Source organism: Nematolebias whitei, chromosome 4, assembly GCF_014905685.2.
Source record: "Nematolebias whitei isolate Nwh7 chromosome 4, NemWhi1, whole genome shotgun sequence".
Taxonomy (NCBI): Eukaryota; Metazoa; Chordata; class Actinopteri; order Cyprinodontiformes; family Rivulidae; genus Nematolebias; species Nematolebias whitei.
In genome coordinates this window covers 7,246,652-7,263,139 of record NC_056501.1, presented here as the reverse complement: position 1 = coordinate 7,263,139, position 16,488 = coordinate 7,246,652, and the positions used below count along the sequence as shown (strand labels likewise).

The 16,488-nt window shown below is 40.1% G+C and overlaps 1 protein-coding gene across 1 annotated transcript in view; it reads left to right on the top strand.

Annotated features, from left to right (window-relative positions):
• Window positions 1-16,488, top strand: part of htr4 (5-hydroxytryptamine receptor 4) — a 113,782-nt gene that overhangs the window by 52,926 nt on the left and 44,368 nt on the right. The window contains exons 5-6 of the mRNA XM_037675480.1: window positions 552-705; window positions 5,902-6,509. Coding sequence (XP_037531408.1) covers window positions 552-705; window positions 5,902-6,509 — 762 coding nt within the window. The remainder of the gene's footprint in view (window positions 1-551; window positions 706-5,901; window positions 6,510-16,488) is intronic.

The following is a 16,488-nucleotide window of genomic DNA, read 5'->3' as shown; positions in this document are numbered from 1 at the left end:
ACATGACAATGGCATTATACTGTGTGTATATATATATATATATATATTGGATTTGTTCTTGTGTTGAAGACGTGGGGGGTTCTGTCACTCAAACCTTCACATTCACACTTAAAGAATCAATCTGCAAACGCTCAACACAACTGCTTTTGGGTTTCAAATAGAAAAGACCCTCTTGACCTTTTCACAATGCCACAGCACATGGAGACCACACACAGTACGCACAAGCATTCCAAATTACCGATGGTTGTGAAATGCCACGCACTGCACGTAGGTAATGAGGTAGGATCACAGCGGAGGAGGCGGGGAACATCCACAGTGACTGATGATGGCGTCAACTGGATTAGCTTTAATTCTGTTGCAGCAGAGCATAATGTTCAGACAACCTCCTGAGACAAAAGCAAAGGTCACAAAACTGTAGGAACTGATCCAGTGCAGAGATGATTATAAGTTAGACATGAAAACTTTGCTTTGCTTGTTTTTTTTACACTTTTTATTTTATTTTATATTATTAGAGTGATCACACTTTCATCCGTATATTGATCTCTTTGCAGGTACTACGCTATCTGTTGCCAGCCTTTGGTTTACCGGAACAAAATGACGCCAATGCGAGTCGCTTTGATGATTGGTGGCTGCTGGGTCATTCCCACTTTCATCTCCTTCCTTCCCATCATGCAGGGCTGGAACAGCATTGGCATTGACCAGTGGGTGAGTTCTATAGTGTTTGTTTTTTTAGGAAAAAAAAACTGTTTAGAATCTTGGGACGCTTTATTCATAGAAATATAGCTGAGCATATTTTGCATCTCCACACAGGATGCAGATTTATGTTGGTGGAACGTAAGCAAAGTTAAAATGATGATTTGGGGAGCCAAACGCAGTTAAACGCAGAATGGCTGGTTCATGTGGTTTCTATGGTCCAGGTGTAGTTCCTTTGGTCCAGTTGTAGTTTCTATAGAAAGAAAAACGAATAAAAAGCAATGTTAATAAAATCAATATTTGCAAATACAAACATGAAAGGTAGAGTGAGAAAATACAGCAGCCGAGGAAGGAAATATGGTCAGTTTGTCTTAGCACATACTGTAGCAGCATAACTATGGGTAACTCAGGAAACCATAAACAAGCCTATCTATAGGATTTGTCAAAAAGGAAAGTTTTAAGCCTAGTCTTGAAAGTAAACATCCTCATGGACAGTGGAAGAGAACCTGATAAGTCAAAGCTCTGATTCCTGCTCTACTTTTAGAAACTCTAGGAATCACGATTAAACCTGCAGTCTGAGAGCAAAGTTCTCTCTTTGGAACATATAAAACAATCACAATAATATAATATGGAGCTTGGTCGCTGAGAGCTTTGTATGTTAAAGGCAAAATGTTAAACCCTATTCTGAATTTGACATGGAGCCAATAGAGTGAAGCTAAAATGAGAAAAAAATAACTTTCTCAACTCTCATCAGAACTTTAGCAGCCACGTTTTTGGTTAACTGAAAAGGTTTAAGGGAGTTTTTTGGACACCCAAATAATAAAGAATCAGAATAGCATTGTCTAGAATCTGGTCCAATTTGGACAAAATTTTCTGCATCAGTTTGGTAGGAGGTATTTCCAATTTCAGTGACATTATGAAGGTTAAAGACAACATTCCTGTTAGCCTTTAAAACGAGGTTAAACAACATTCTGGTCAAAACTCACTCCATTACATTAATAATCAAGGACAGTGTCATTCAGAGGAAGTGAAAGGTTGCACAGTTTGTTCTTAAAAGGCACAATACAAACACTTGCTACCATCAGAACATGCAAAGTACTTATAAAAATATATACTATGTAAATGCCAACAGTAGAATAAAGATATTATTTAGGGTTCTCCTCATTACTTCAGACTGTTTGAAGATATGTTTTGCAGGGTAGTTATAAGGAGTCCGGTAACCAAACCTGCAGCAAACAGCAATCAGGTTTTGTAGAATCAGGGAGAAATTTTGATGGAGATGTCAAGATGATCACAGCTCAAAAAAGCCCCCTTTTTAAAGTTTTTTTTTATTTTTTTTTTATCAATATCTAGAGATGCTGAAGTTTGTCTGAATGCCAGTCCAAATTACATTTGAGCTGCCTCTCAACAGGGAACTGGCAAGCTCTATTTGGCAGCAGTGAATGTTGCACACAAACACAAACCCGCACTTCTTTCCAGTTTTTCTAATACACACAAACGTGGGTTTTAGCACAACTGGAACCTAAAGGTAATACCGTGCAGTGGCTCTCTGTGGGTCTAATTAGTGCTGTTTGAATATTCTGTAAGGCCAGTCAGTTCTGGCACAAACTGAAGCTCCAAAGCACAACAAAACAACCACAACTAACTTGACAAAAGACAGACTTTGTTTCGTCTCTGTGGTTGTTTGTGCTGCCTCTGCTGGTGTTTTGGCTTTCTAGAATTACAGGTCTAAATGAGCAAAAAACATGGTGGCTTTGCACAAAGCCACATCACACAAATGAACAAGGTTTGGTTCTATGTTTAGGTTCTATAAGCAAGTATCATAATATAACAAACAAACATTGCAATCATCCGAAATTTTACTGCACACAATCTAAAAATACATAAGCTATGAAACAAGTTGCATCTTTCAAAGTTCACATTACATTCTCAGGGCGTAAATTATTCTGCACTTACAAACAGCAAATTAACTTGAGTTTCTAGGATCTATGAAGATTCCCATGGGAGAAACTTACTGATTTCCTTTTGTTTGCACCTTTTAAAGTTACATTTTTCAAGTCAATTTAATTTAAGAATCTTTATTTTTCCCTATAGACAATTTGTTTCACAGTCAGTAATTAAAAACGCAATGATACACAACAAAGAAAACATCCCAACATTAAAGTTACAGCTGTTCTTATAGAAGCCTGATTGCTGCAAGGATAAGTATTTTTTTCAGACTATTAGTCCTTTATCTCGGCAACAAATGGGGATGGAGAGTTGGGGTTGTCATCCTAGGTTGTGTAACAAATAAACAACAATAATCATAAACATAAACAATAATAATATTGGATTTTTTGCTTGTCACTTGGTGTTTTGAATATAGCTGCAGGCTCTTCATTTTGTTGGAGTCGCTGAGAGTTATTGATATGCGACGTATACTTCTGTTTCATTGAGCGAGTGAACGCTGGTGCATCATGACACTTGTGCTTCTTACTTGCTCTTTTTCTGGATTTTTTTTTTCTGGATTTTAGCTCTGGAGTTCCTCTAGGAGTTACAAGGATGGATAAGATTAGGAATGAGATCATCAGAGGTACAGCACAGGTTGAAAAACTGGGATATAAAGTTAGAGAGACCAGACAGAGATGTTTGGACATGTCGAAAGGATTGACAGTGGGTATGTTGGTAGAAGGATGTTAGAAATGCAGCTCCCAGGAAAAAGACAAAGAGGAAGGCCGAAGAGGAGATATATGGATATTGTTAGAAAGGATTGGAATGTACTTATATTGCACTTTCTATCTTATCAAGATACTCAAAGCAGTTTACAACGCAATCTGTGCCCTCATTTACCCATTCATACAGCACTCTACTAGATCTCTACAAAGACTAATCAATGCTTTATCACATTCATACACCGATGGATCACACATCGGAGGCAATGAGGGGTTCATTGTCTTGCCCAGGGACACTTCAGCTGGCGGAATTGAACCCCCAACTTTCATATTGGTGGACAACTGCTCTAACCACTCAGTCACAGCTGCCCGAGGACATGAAGGTAGTTGGAGTGAGGATGGAGGATGCAGAGGACAGAGTGAGATGGAGGAGGATGACTCACTGTGGCGACCCCTGAAAAGAGAAAAGCCAAAAGAAGAAGAAGAAGAAGCTCTGGAGTCACTAATAAAATTATCTGCTTTCTTCTTCATCTTATGGATTATAAGGATTTACTTGTTGCATGGTCTGGCGTGGACTCTCCAGCTGTTTATCCACCCTCTGGTATCCTGACTCCTCCGTTACTTAGCAGCCAAACTCTTTTACCTATTTTTCCTTCTGAATGTGCCTCCTCCGGCTCTACTTCTTCATCAGGACATCACCATCCTACCTCGTCAAATATATATCATTGTGGCTCCCGCCTTAGCTTCAATTATGACAAGTCCAATTCCATAAACTCCATCTGGTCTTTATCTCACCATCCTTCACGTGGAAAAGTTTTGGGTTGCTAACAACAGCATGCTTGCTAGCTTAGACAGGTCAGCTCCAGTTTCTACCAGCTACACTACAGTAAACAGACCTTTTGAACGTCCACTTTCTCATGAGCAAGGGTCACCTTATCCAGGATCTCATTTCAGACCACAAGTTAGATTTTCTTTGTTTAACAGAAACGTGGCATCAACAGAATGACTTCTTTCATCTCAATAATCCACCCTACCAGGGTTTGTTTACATCTCCAAGTCCTGTGACTCCTAACATGGAGAAGGTCTCGCAATAATTCACCGTGATAATTTGAAAGTCTCACTTGTAGACACACTATTTCCCTTCCTTCAAGCAGTCTGTGTGTCTCATCTTTGGTCCCACCCCTAACGTTGTTGCAACTATCTACCGCTCGCCCTACCAAACAACTCTTTTAAGAATGACTTTGCTGCTCTCACTGTTCATCTCTCAACTCTTTCACCCAATGCTGTTTTTTTTCTGCTTGTTGACGTCAACATCCGCATGTATGATGACTTCCACCCTCTCACCAGAGACTTTTCATCTTCTCTTGAGAGCTGTGGTTTCCAGCAGTTCATTGACTTTCCAACTCACATTAAAGGACACACTTTGGACTTACTATGCTCCTCCAGACATGCCTCTTTGTTCTTCTGATGAACTTCCTTTTACTGATCATCTGTTGCTTTCTTTCAGTGTTAGTCTTTAATTATACGCTTCTTAACCTCATGCACCATTTCCTTTCAGAATATTAAGATTGATTTTATCTCATATTGATGATGATATCTCCTCTTATCGCATGTCTGACTCAGATGACCAAGTCTCCTTTTATAATGCCAGTCTCGCCAACATCCTTAACTCTCTAGCTCCTCTGAAAATCCGGTCTTTCTCTTTCTCAAGCTCTTCACCATGGTTCACTTTTGAACTTCGCTCCATGAAAACTAAAAGTTTTAGATTGGAATGACTATAAAAATCTGATCACACAGTTCACAAGGAACTTCATTAAAAAAACATCTTCCAGTACAAGGACAGCACTGATCAAGCCAAATCCAGCTACTTCTCCTATATAATCTGTTACAACAATGGCAGTTCACAAACTATGTTACCTCTTCTTAACTATACACATTTTCCAAACTCTATACCCCTCACATGCTCTCTATAGCCTTTTGTAATTCGCTGATGTAATTTTTCAATGACAATGTTCTTTCCGTTCACAAACACATAAACTCTGCCTCTAGCATCTTTGTTGAACTTGTACCTCCCACCCTCCCCTTCTTGGTCTTCTCCCTCCCATCTGCTGCTGATATCTCGAACATCATTCACCAGTCTAAGCCCTCCACCTGCCAGCTTGATCCCTTTCCTTGAGTCCTTGTTAAATGCTTTCTCTCCTCTCTGCTCCCAATCATCACTGACATTATCCACTCCTCTCTGTCTGCTGGTATTGCCCCCACAGCTTTCAAATTGGCTGCCATTACTCCCATCATCAAAAAAACAGGTCTCGACCCCTCTAATTTTAGTAAGTAGTACTTTAATTAGAGCTAAAATTGGTGAGATAGTAGCTGAGTGTCATCCACAACACACACGCTGACCACAAACACATCACCCAAGATTTCACAACATAGCTTGAGATCTAAATATATTTGTTCCTTCTCATCATAGGATGATTTAGCTTAAAATGCTGGCAGGCGATATGGATTCCTTCAGGAAATGCTAGCCCTTTGTTTGTTTTTTCCTGTTTTTTGTCAGATCGAGGAAAGACGACGAAGCAGCAACTCCACGTCTTGCGTCTTCATGGTCAACAAGCCATATGCCCTCACCTGCTCTGTGGTGGCCTTTTACATCCCCCTGGTCCTCATGGTGCTGGCTTACCAGAGGATCTACATCACAGCTCGAGCGCACGCCCTACAGATCAGCATGTTGCAGCGGGCTGGTGGGGCTGGAGCTAGCACTCCTGGTACTTCAGGTGCCAGTACAGGAGTGGGTGCTGGTGCAACGTCAGACTCCGCTGACCACCAACGCAATCACCGCATGCGAACAGAAACAAAAGCAGCAAAGACGCTATGCATCATTATGGGATGTTTCTGCCTTTGTTGGGCACCATTCTTTGTCACCAATGTGGTGGACCCATTTATAGATTATTCAGTGCCCGAACAGCTGTGGACTGCCTGCCTGTGGCTGGGCTACATAAACTCCATGCTGAACCCCATTCTCTACGCCTTCCTCAACAAATCCTTCCGTCGTGCCTTCCTCATCATCCTATGTTGTGGGAGGAAGAGGTACCGCAGGCCATCCATCATGGCACCAAGCACTACCTGTACAGCCACTCAGATCAACGGTTCAACACACGTACTAAAGTAAGTTCTTTATTTTTTTCTTACTCCAAAGCAGTGACACTTTGTCTCCAACTGCTGAAACTGAAGAGAATGTTTCACTCAGGGGATCTGCAGAATATGCAACTTAAAATATGTTCTGCTTGGTGGTACTTTCTGTTATTATATCGAAAAAGCCATATGATGTTGTTAAAATGCACAGTCAGAATTACTGTTTGACCTACATCTTATATTTTAATAGCCAAAAAAAGTATAAAATATAATATTGCATGACATGTATTGCAGCAAAATCTGTTTTTCAACAATAAATTAAAATGAGCAGAGTAGATGACACAATTAGCTCATTAAGTATAAACTCATTATACCATACCATAAAGTATATGTTTGTTTGCAATTTATTTTTTTTTTTTTACATTGACTAGAGTACATTTTCTGGTATTTTCCTCCTAACAAACCACTGTCTGTTCAGACCCCCTAAAGGTTTTAGAGTACACATTGTACATCAGCAAAGTCATCCTTGAACGTAGTTAATTTTCTTCAGTATGTTTTCAGTTTGTTATATTGATTCCCACAAAATGCACAAACAATTTGTCTGATGTTTGATCTTAGAACATATATGACAATGGGCATCACATTGTAAATGTACATGTTGTAGTACAGTGGCAATGAGGAAGAGTCCATTGTGTGAGAAAAAATATTTTCTCAGGTGCAAAGTACAGATGACCTTATTTCTATAATTACCCTCAAAGCCTCAATGCATTTAAATGTGCCAGGAATCATGGGCGGCTGTGGCTGAGTGGTTAGAGCAGTCATCCTCCAATGCAAGAGTTGGGGGTTCGAATCCACCAGCAGTCACATGCTGAAGTGTCTCAGGGCAAGACACTGAACCCCTCAATGTCTCCGATGTGTGTCCCATCGGTGTATGAATGTGATCCGAAGCTCTAATTAGTCTCTTTAGAATGATTTGTTCAATTAGCTTTGTAGAGATCTAGCAGAGCGCTGTATGAATGGGTAAATGAGGGCAGAGATTGTCGTGTAAAGCGCTTTGAGTATCTCGATAAGATAGAAAGGGGCTATAAAAGTACAGTCCATTTACCATTAATTTCCAAAGCTATTATAGAGTCATGTTCCAAAAATATAGACATGTGGGTATACTTCATTGTTGCTGGTTAAATGCGTCACCCATCCATTCATCCATTATCTTTACCCACTTCTTCCTTTTCGAGTTGTGGGGGTCACTGGTGCCCATCTCCATGCAGTTTCTGTGCGAGAGGTGGGGGACACCTTTGGACAGGTCTCCAGTCCATCACAGATACAGATACATAGAGACAAACGAGAAAAAAACAACCAATCGCTCTCTCACTCGTACATAAAGACAGTTTAGTTACCAATCAGCGTAAGATGCATGTTTCCGGTCTGTGGAAACTGGAGTACATGGAGAAAACCCACACATGCACAGGGAGAACATGCAAACTCCACACAGAAAAATCCCTGGCCGGAATTTAACCCGGCAACCTTCTTGCAGAGAGGAAACAGCTCTACCAACTGCACCACCGTGCCACCCTCTCATTGTGTTTTCGTAGGACAACCTTATCTTTGATCAGTAAAAACCGTGTTGCACTGCAGCCTTTTTATGGTCATCTCATTTTAATCCTCCTGAACGTGTTTATCAGGCCATGCTTATGAGAGTCTATAAAAACAAAATATGCATCTAAAAAATGTATACTCCTAATTACCTTTAACCCCACCGCAGATTTGACTCTTTAAAATGTATTTGAAAACTCAGGGGGTTTTTTTCTTGGTACTTTACACGGCTCCAACGATGTGTCTGCTGCTCAACAAAATTGTTTAAGTTAAATTGTATCTTGAAAAGCTTATACAAATATCGAATCAAAATAAGCTAATACATTGATCTTGTTGGGCTCAATGTTTTATTTTCTTATTTTTTCTCAGTGAAGATGCAAGACGGTTATTTTCAACTGGACCTTCTAATAAAAGGAAATAGGCAGGGTTGCAGTTAGGATGGAGAGTTAAGCTTGAATCATCCTCTTCCTGCTCTGTGACACCTCACATCCATTAAAAATGGGAACTGATCAATGGAAACAACTTAGCTTACTGAACTGAGAACCATATGAGCTGCAATTTAGTTATGAAAACAACAGATGGGCTGTTACTGTAAGTAATACTGTAAGTTAGTGCTGACCGTTAGAAATATTATTGAGGTGAAAGTCATTGAAAACAATCAATAGATGTGTTTATAATGACACAGAAGTTCCAGTCAATTAATGTCCATTTTACTAAAGTTATGTTTTCATTTTCATTTCCTTCTGCCATTTGTGAACCACCCTCAGAGATGGATTTTCTTTTTTTAACAATAAACAGTTATAAAAAGTCATACAATTTATTATTTTATTTTTTTAACAAATAGGATGGCTAAAAAAAGAAAAGTAAAAAGAAATAAAAAGTAACAAAAAAACAGCTAGATTCTAAGGCGAATGTAGAAAACTAAAAACAGGAACATGTCTGCATTGGTCCCTGCCAGGAGTCCAACAGATTCTTAAAGTCACTTAAAGAGGTCAAGGTCGAGAGCTTCAGATCTTTTTGTAAGATATTCCAAGAAACAGGAGAAGGCCCTTTTGCCTAGTTCAGTTCGCACTGAGGGAACACTGCAGGTAATAATGTCCTTAGAGCGCACGCTGTAGCTGCACTCATGCAGAGACATGTAGGAAGAGATGTATGAAGGCAACAGACCAAGAAGTGAAAATGTACCAGTGAGAGAGTGCGCGAAGTTAATGATGTCCAGTTAACCAGTGAATACTGGGTGCAGTGGTGGGTACGATAATCACAGCCACTTATGAATCTTAGTGCACCATGATAGACAGCATCCAACATCTGCAGGGTGCTTGTAGGAGCGTTCATGTAAATAATGTCACCGTAATCAATGGAAGGAAAGTCACAGATACAAGGCGTTTTCTAGCATTCAGGGTTAGACAGGATCTGTTTCTTAAAAAGAAACCCAGTTTAACTTTCAGTTTCTTCACCAAGTTTTCCACATGGAGCTTGAGAGAGATGCGAGTCGACCAAGATACCCAAATATTTATAGGAATCAACAAACTCAATGGGGACACCATTTGAGGATGAGATCAGAGGAAGAACTGCTGGGACTGACTTCCTATTTGAAAAAAGCATCCCTTCGGTTTTGTCGGCATTTAGGACAAGTTTGAGGTGGAACAAATCAGTCTGGATGATGTTGAATGCAGATTTCAAAAGCTGGAAAGCCTTAACTGTTTTAGCTCGACAATAAACAACTGTGTCATCAGCATAGAAATGTATGAATGCATTAGGGATGTTTTCACCTACATTATGTATGTAGATTGTAAAGAGGGAGGGTCAGTGATTTGCTCGTCTAGAGGAAGAATTCATTTAAAACATGATGCTTTGTATATAACAGGAGGAATAAAAGAAGCCTTTTTCCTGCAAATCGTCTCATCGTACAGCTCTGTGCTAAGGATGCAAACGTCCAAAGTCAACTCTGGCATCCAGAGGTTTGCAGCTGTGGGCTGACAACCAAACATTAAAGTTCTGGTCTCTTGTGACAGCTTGAACCTGAACAAGTGGCTGTTTCAACATTCAACAAGATTGTGTTTGTCCTGATTTATAGCCCACAGTGGCATCCTGAGGTTTTGGCACCACTTGATTTATTTATTTATTTTTTTGTATCTCTGACATCAAAAACACATTAAAACAAGAACTGATTTTAACATTAAAAAGCAACGGAGTGTTTGGTACTTTGCTATCCCTGCCTGGTCAGTCCTCAATGCTCAACTATCCTTAACAGCCCCGTTTAGTGATTATCGCCGCTTGTCACCACTTCCTGTAGTTAAAAGAGCATTTACGTTTTTTTGTTCTTTTTCAAGGGCCTGTAGTGGAGTGAGAGGTTTGATATATTTTGCTTCAACATCAACCAGCTGATTTTTAAGAAATGTTGCTTTTTTGTGTCTTGAGGAATTGGATTGTAGATTTTAAAATATATCGTACCATTATTCTGATAAAAAAAATGTTCTGTCTATTAATAAATTAACAATATGTTTGTTTTATACAAGCAGAAATACTTTGCATTTATAAAGTTGGTGTATATGTGTTTAAGTTTTTAATCAAGTCTTTATACATTATTATGCTGTAGAATGTGAGATCTTAAGAGAGCCCAGCAAGAAAATTCACATCTTTATACAAATAAGTTAGTTAGGCTAAGTTAACTGAACAGAATTAAACCTGCAGCATTATAATCCAGAACAGGAAAATCCTCCTTTGTTCAAGGAAGATAAGACAAAGATAAAAGCAGAGGATGAACCATACATAAAAACTATTTACACAAACCTAAAATATTAATAAATACATAAATCCTGGCAAAATCAGAACTCAAAAGTGAGTGGATGGAAGAAAATGAAGCCGTACAAATAATACAAAAATACAAAACATGTCACCCGAAGCGCAGAAACATAAAATTCAATACAAACTTAACCAAACACAATTCATGACGTCAAACTAGCTGAAGGTCGGAGAAGATGTCACTTTTCAGGACACGTTAAAGTAAAGAAGTCAAGAAAGTACGCTTCTTGATGTGTGCTGGAATACAGAAATACAGGAGGGGGGTCCTGTCAGGGGCGGTTATGAAATCAAAACAATTCCTCGTCACAGTCAGACCTCCTTTCCACAGGGGCATTTTAGATTGGACCTTCCTTTATGTGAGCCGTAAGCCACGCTCCGTTCCTGCAAGCATGATGGACTTGCAGCTTTTAAAATGCCAGGAGTGTGTCAGGGTGGCCAAAATTGATTTTTAGGTTCATCAAGAGTGAGGCACAAGGTGACATTAATTCATGTCTGACTCACAACGTGATGATTCATCTTCTCTGCTGTGTTCTGTTATCAGTCAGAGGAAGTCATGGCTTTAAAAAAAAATAAATAAAACTCATTCATCTTCTGGAAGTCTCGGAAACACACTGACCCACTGAGATGCTCATCAATAAGCTGACTTCATATGTGATGCATTTCATTGCAAAAACTACCAGACAGCTATGACTAACCCACATATTGCCAGTTGAACAGCCCTGCACTAAAACATAAGTTAACCTCAGTTTTTATTTTTTATTTATGTTTTTAAAGAGTAGTAGTTCATCCACTTGATCACGTTAAAGCAAATATAAATAGTGTGGCAGGTAAAAGCCATTTTGCACAAGAATTGTGCAAAATATGATACAAGCACCACATCGGGCATGGTTATTTATGTTCTGCTCAACAAACTGACCTCATTAGCCCGATAAAAACCCTAGTTGACATTTTACAAGTAGCTCAAACAGAATTATACCAAATTTGGTGCTGGCGTTACAGTTTGTGCAACGTTTCTATTATCTGCCACACTATTGGTGATTCCTGCTGGTATTACCAACACTACCATATTTTCCACCGTACACATTGCACCTCCCTATAAGTCGCATCAGTCCAAATATGTCTAATAAAGTGGAAAAATCCATAAATATGTCACTTTGCCATATACGTCCCATCTATTATGCGTCACCGCTGACGCGTCGCTTGTGTTACGCGTCACCGCTGACAACCCGGAAATGTGGGCCAGTGTTGTGCCAAAAATCGTTTGAGTGCCATCTAGTGGCTGAAAATGGTAGTGTTCAGAATGAATGAAAACGGTCATATCTCAGCCAAAAATTGTGATTCATGAGTCTAACAGCTTCAGGCTAGAAGCTGTTCCTCAGTCTAGTGGTTCTGCACTTAATGCTCCTCAACTTTCTGCCTGAGAGGAGCGGGGCAAAAAGTGTGTGCTGGGTGAGTGGGGTCCTTCATGATGCAGGTGGCCCTCTTCCTGCATGTAGAGGTGTAGATGTCTGTGATGGTGGGGAGGCTGCCTCCAACAGTCTTCTGTGCAAGTTAAGTGTTAAAGATCTGGAGCAGTTTCCCCAGCATCCTCTGCTCAGACACCTCGGTCAGAAACTGCAGCTCCACTCCCAGAACTGAACCAGCTCTCTTGAGGAGTGTATCGAGTCTGATGGCATCAGCTTTCTTCACCCTGCTACCCCAGCACAACACAGTGTAGAAGATGACGCTGTAAAACATCTGCAGCATGGTCCTGCAGATGTTGAAGGACATGAGTCTCCTCAGAAGAAAAAGGTGACTTTGCCCTTTCTTGTAGAGGGCATTGGTGTTAGCTGTTCAGTCCAGTTTATTGTCTAAGTGGACACCCAGGTACTTGTAGCAGTCCACAATGTCCACATTAGTACCCTTGATCTTGATGGGGTTGGGAAAAATACATAAACTTGGGAAAATTAGAAACAGAACGGGGAGCAGGTATAAACGGATGTAAGAAAGGATGATGGAAAAGGCAAGCAGAGTTGAAAATAAAAAACTAGGGGGCATAGAAAGGAGGAATGACTGCAAAAAGCAGACAAAAATTGTAGGAAAAAAGAAAAATAGAATATATTTTATCCAAAACAGGACAGGAAATGAGGCAGAAGCAGAAAAGTGTGTGGCATATCAGAAATGTTCCTAATTTTCTGTTTGTTCTGGTTCTCTCCATCTGCTGTTCAGTCGGCAACGGGCAACATGATTAATACCCGACGCTTTTAAAGCCCCGACGTAACGACCAGTCTCCATCATCTGTGACACGGTGAGGTCATATTTGTGAGCTCATGCTTCCTGCAGAGAGGTGGAATCTTTAACTTGGCCGACGTTTCTCTCTCAGCTGCTCTGCAATAAAACACTGAGGTGGTTAGAGACGCAGCCGTGAAATGCCCCTCACTGATCCAACAACAACTTTAAAAAGAGTGGAGTTTGGGGATTGTGCTCAATATTTTTACAGGGAAGCTATACATCATAAAAGTAACGGAGGCATTTTTACTTATTTTTGGCATTTTTCTACAAGACTCAACGCTGCAATGTCACTCCATTTGCAATCAGAGCCAGCCCTTAAGTAGAATCTGGTTTGTGGCCCCGGCTCAAAGCTGAACATGGTCCACCCCTCATTTCTTCTAACTTCTTTTTGCAGCTCATAACATTCATAATCAGCTGCTTTTTCAAAAATATTCAGTGCCTCCATGCTCTGGGAGCGTGCAGAGGGAGGAAATCAGGAAGGAGGAAAGCTGTGCAATTCTTTGAAATTTAACAAAATAATCACCTAAAACAATTATTTATTTGCTCAACATTATAGTAAAGGTGTGTCTCAGTTGAACTTTTACTTAATAAATGCATTTCAATGGTCAAATCAGCTGCATTTCACCGGGGCAGCGCCGCAAATTGAAGTTGATTTGATGGTTGCTCCAGGCGAGCTGGACGACGGTGGCAGCTATGGCAAGCCGACCGTGTCATTATTAGCCACTTTTACCTATTACATGACACAAGCGGCTGCGTTCAATATTTTCAGTCAGAAGGAATGAAAACGGTCATATCTCAGCCAAAAATTGGTTTATAAATATGGGAAAAAATCCAAAAACAGGTCGCTTCGGCTTATAAGTCGCAGGACATGCAAATTATGCAAAAAATGTGACTTATAGGCCAACAAATATGGTAATTACATCAATACCATTTAACAATTTAAAAAAATAAGTATTAAAATGGGGAGGTATTGGAAAAAGGTACCATTATTTTAATGTAAAAAAAAATGTTCTATTCAAAATCTGTTGACTTTTTATAACTAATAAAACTAATGTTGATGAAAACATATGAAAATAGATTTAATCCACAACAATGTCGTCAACACAGTTTTAATCAGAACTCTTTAATTTAGAGTTGGAAAACCAAAAAGATCAAACTCGAATCAGTTTAAATTAAATATATATTTTTTTACCATTTGAAGCATCATCATCATGTTATTTTACTTGAAGAATAAAACTAAATTAAAAATACTGAAGCATTACTACTCTTGTGGTTGGTGTGGGGGCTCCAGGTAGTAGATTACATTTCTCAGACTGACATCGATTTGTCCGTTCGTCCATTATCTTTACCCACTTCTTCCTTTGTGGGTTGTGGAGGTCACTGGTGTCCATGTCCAGCAGTCACTGCGCGAGGGGTGGGGGACACCCTGGACAGTTTTCCAGTCCGCCACAGGGACACATAGAGACAAACGAGACAAACAACCATTCACTCTCTCACTCTCACCTTGGGACAATTTAGAGTTACCAGTCTAACATGCATGTTTTTGGTCTGTGGGAGGAAACCAGAGTACTCGGAGAAAACCCACGCATGCACCGAGAGAACATGCAAACTCCACCCAGAAAGGTCCCGGGCCAGGATTTGAACCAGCAACCTTCTCGCTGAGAAGCAACAGCTCTAGCAACTGCATCACTGTGCCGCCCTCAGACTGACATCGATCTCAAAATCTCAAACTTTGTGCAGAAGTTTACTGGTTTTGGAAGCACGTTGATTTCTAATTAGGAGGTTTGGGGAGTTTTGATGGTCATTTTTCCAAACTTATTTGGTGTCTGTTAATTTAAGAAATGCACATGAGAACATTATTATATGTCTCTTTCACCTTGGTGTGATAATGTACTGATACAGGTTATGATGGGTGGACATCAGCATGGCTAACAAACACTAAGCAGAGCTCCCAGTGGTGCAGTTTAGCCTGGGATTAACATTTGGTGCTGTGTTGTGGTGACCCGCTGATCATTTGTCAGGATGCCAGGCAGCTAACGGTTCCGAAGAAAGTAAATGTGTCGCTTTCCTTCTTACTGATCGGACCACCTCGGTGTTGCTGCACAGCGTGCTCCGTGTGTGGTGGCAGCTTCCTCCTCATGTGTTGTGAGTTTATTCTTCACCGCATGAGAAAACAGATGTGCAGTTTGACAGATTGTCAAACAAGCAAACTGAGTCAACTTGAGATCGTCATAAAAACACATGACGACAGCAAACTACTCGCTTCATTTTCTCACATTACATCCATCCATCTGTCCATCCATGCATCCATCCATCCATCTGTCCATCCACCCATCCATCCATCCATCCATCCATCTGTCCATCCATGCATGCATCCATCTATCCATCCATCTGTCCATCCATGCATCCATCCACCCATCCATCTGTCCATCCATGCGTGCATCCATCCTTCCATCCATCCATCCATCCGCCCATCCATCCATTCATCTGTCCATAATTCTATCCATCCATCCATCTGTCCATAATTCTGTCCATCCATCCATCTGTCCATCCTTGCATCCATCCATCCATCTGTCCATCCTTGCATCCATCCATCCATCCATCCATCCATCCATCTTTCCATAATTCTGTCCATCCATCCATCTGTCCATCATTCTGCTCATCCATTCATCCATCCATCATTCTATCCATTCATCCATCCATCCACCCATCCATCTGTCCATCATTCCATCAATCATCCATCCATCCATTCATTCATCCGTCCATTCCATCCATTCATCCGTCCATCATTCTATCCATTCATCCACCCATCTGTCAATCCATCCATCCATCTGTCCATCCATGCATTCATCCATCCATTCATCCATCCATCTGTTGATCCATCATACTTTTTCAGGATGCAGAGAAAATCTGTGCATTCATGGAGAGAATTTGCAAACTTCATCAAAAACAGAGTTAAGACTTTAAGTCAAGATTTTTTGTTGTGAGGTCAGGAAATAATCACCACTCCGTCATGTCATCTGTTTTTGATTGTTGTTTAACTTGTGCATTGTGTATGATTCAAAACCAAATATATCACATGGATAAATCTATTTCAAAATGACAAATATATTTGCAAAAATATATTTTCTACCATTATATGTGTAACAAGAAGAGCACATTATTTTACTCTCCGCGGAAGCTCAATAATAACACAAAATAAAACCGTTATCTTTAACATCTATCATAGATGTCTTTAAAACTGAGCAGGTTTATTGTTCTCTATAGTTGCACTTACGTTCATTCACTGAGTTTTTATGACACCTTACTTTGAAAAGTTCAGTCATGCACTAAGCATATATAT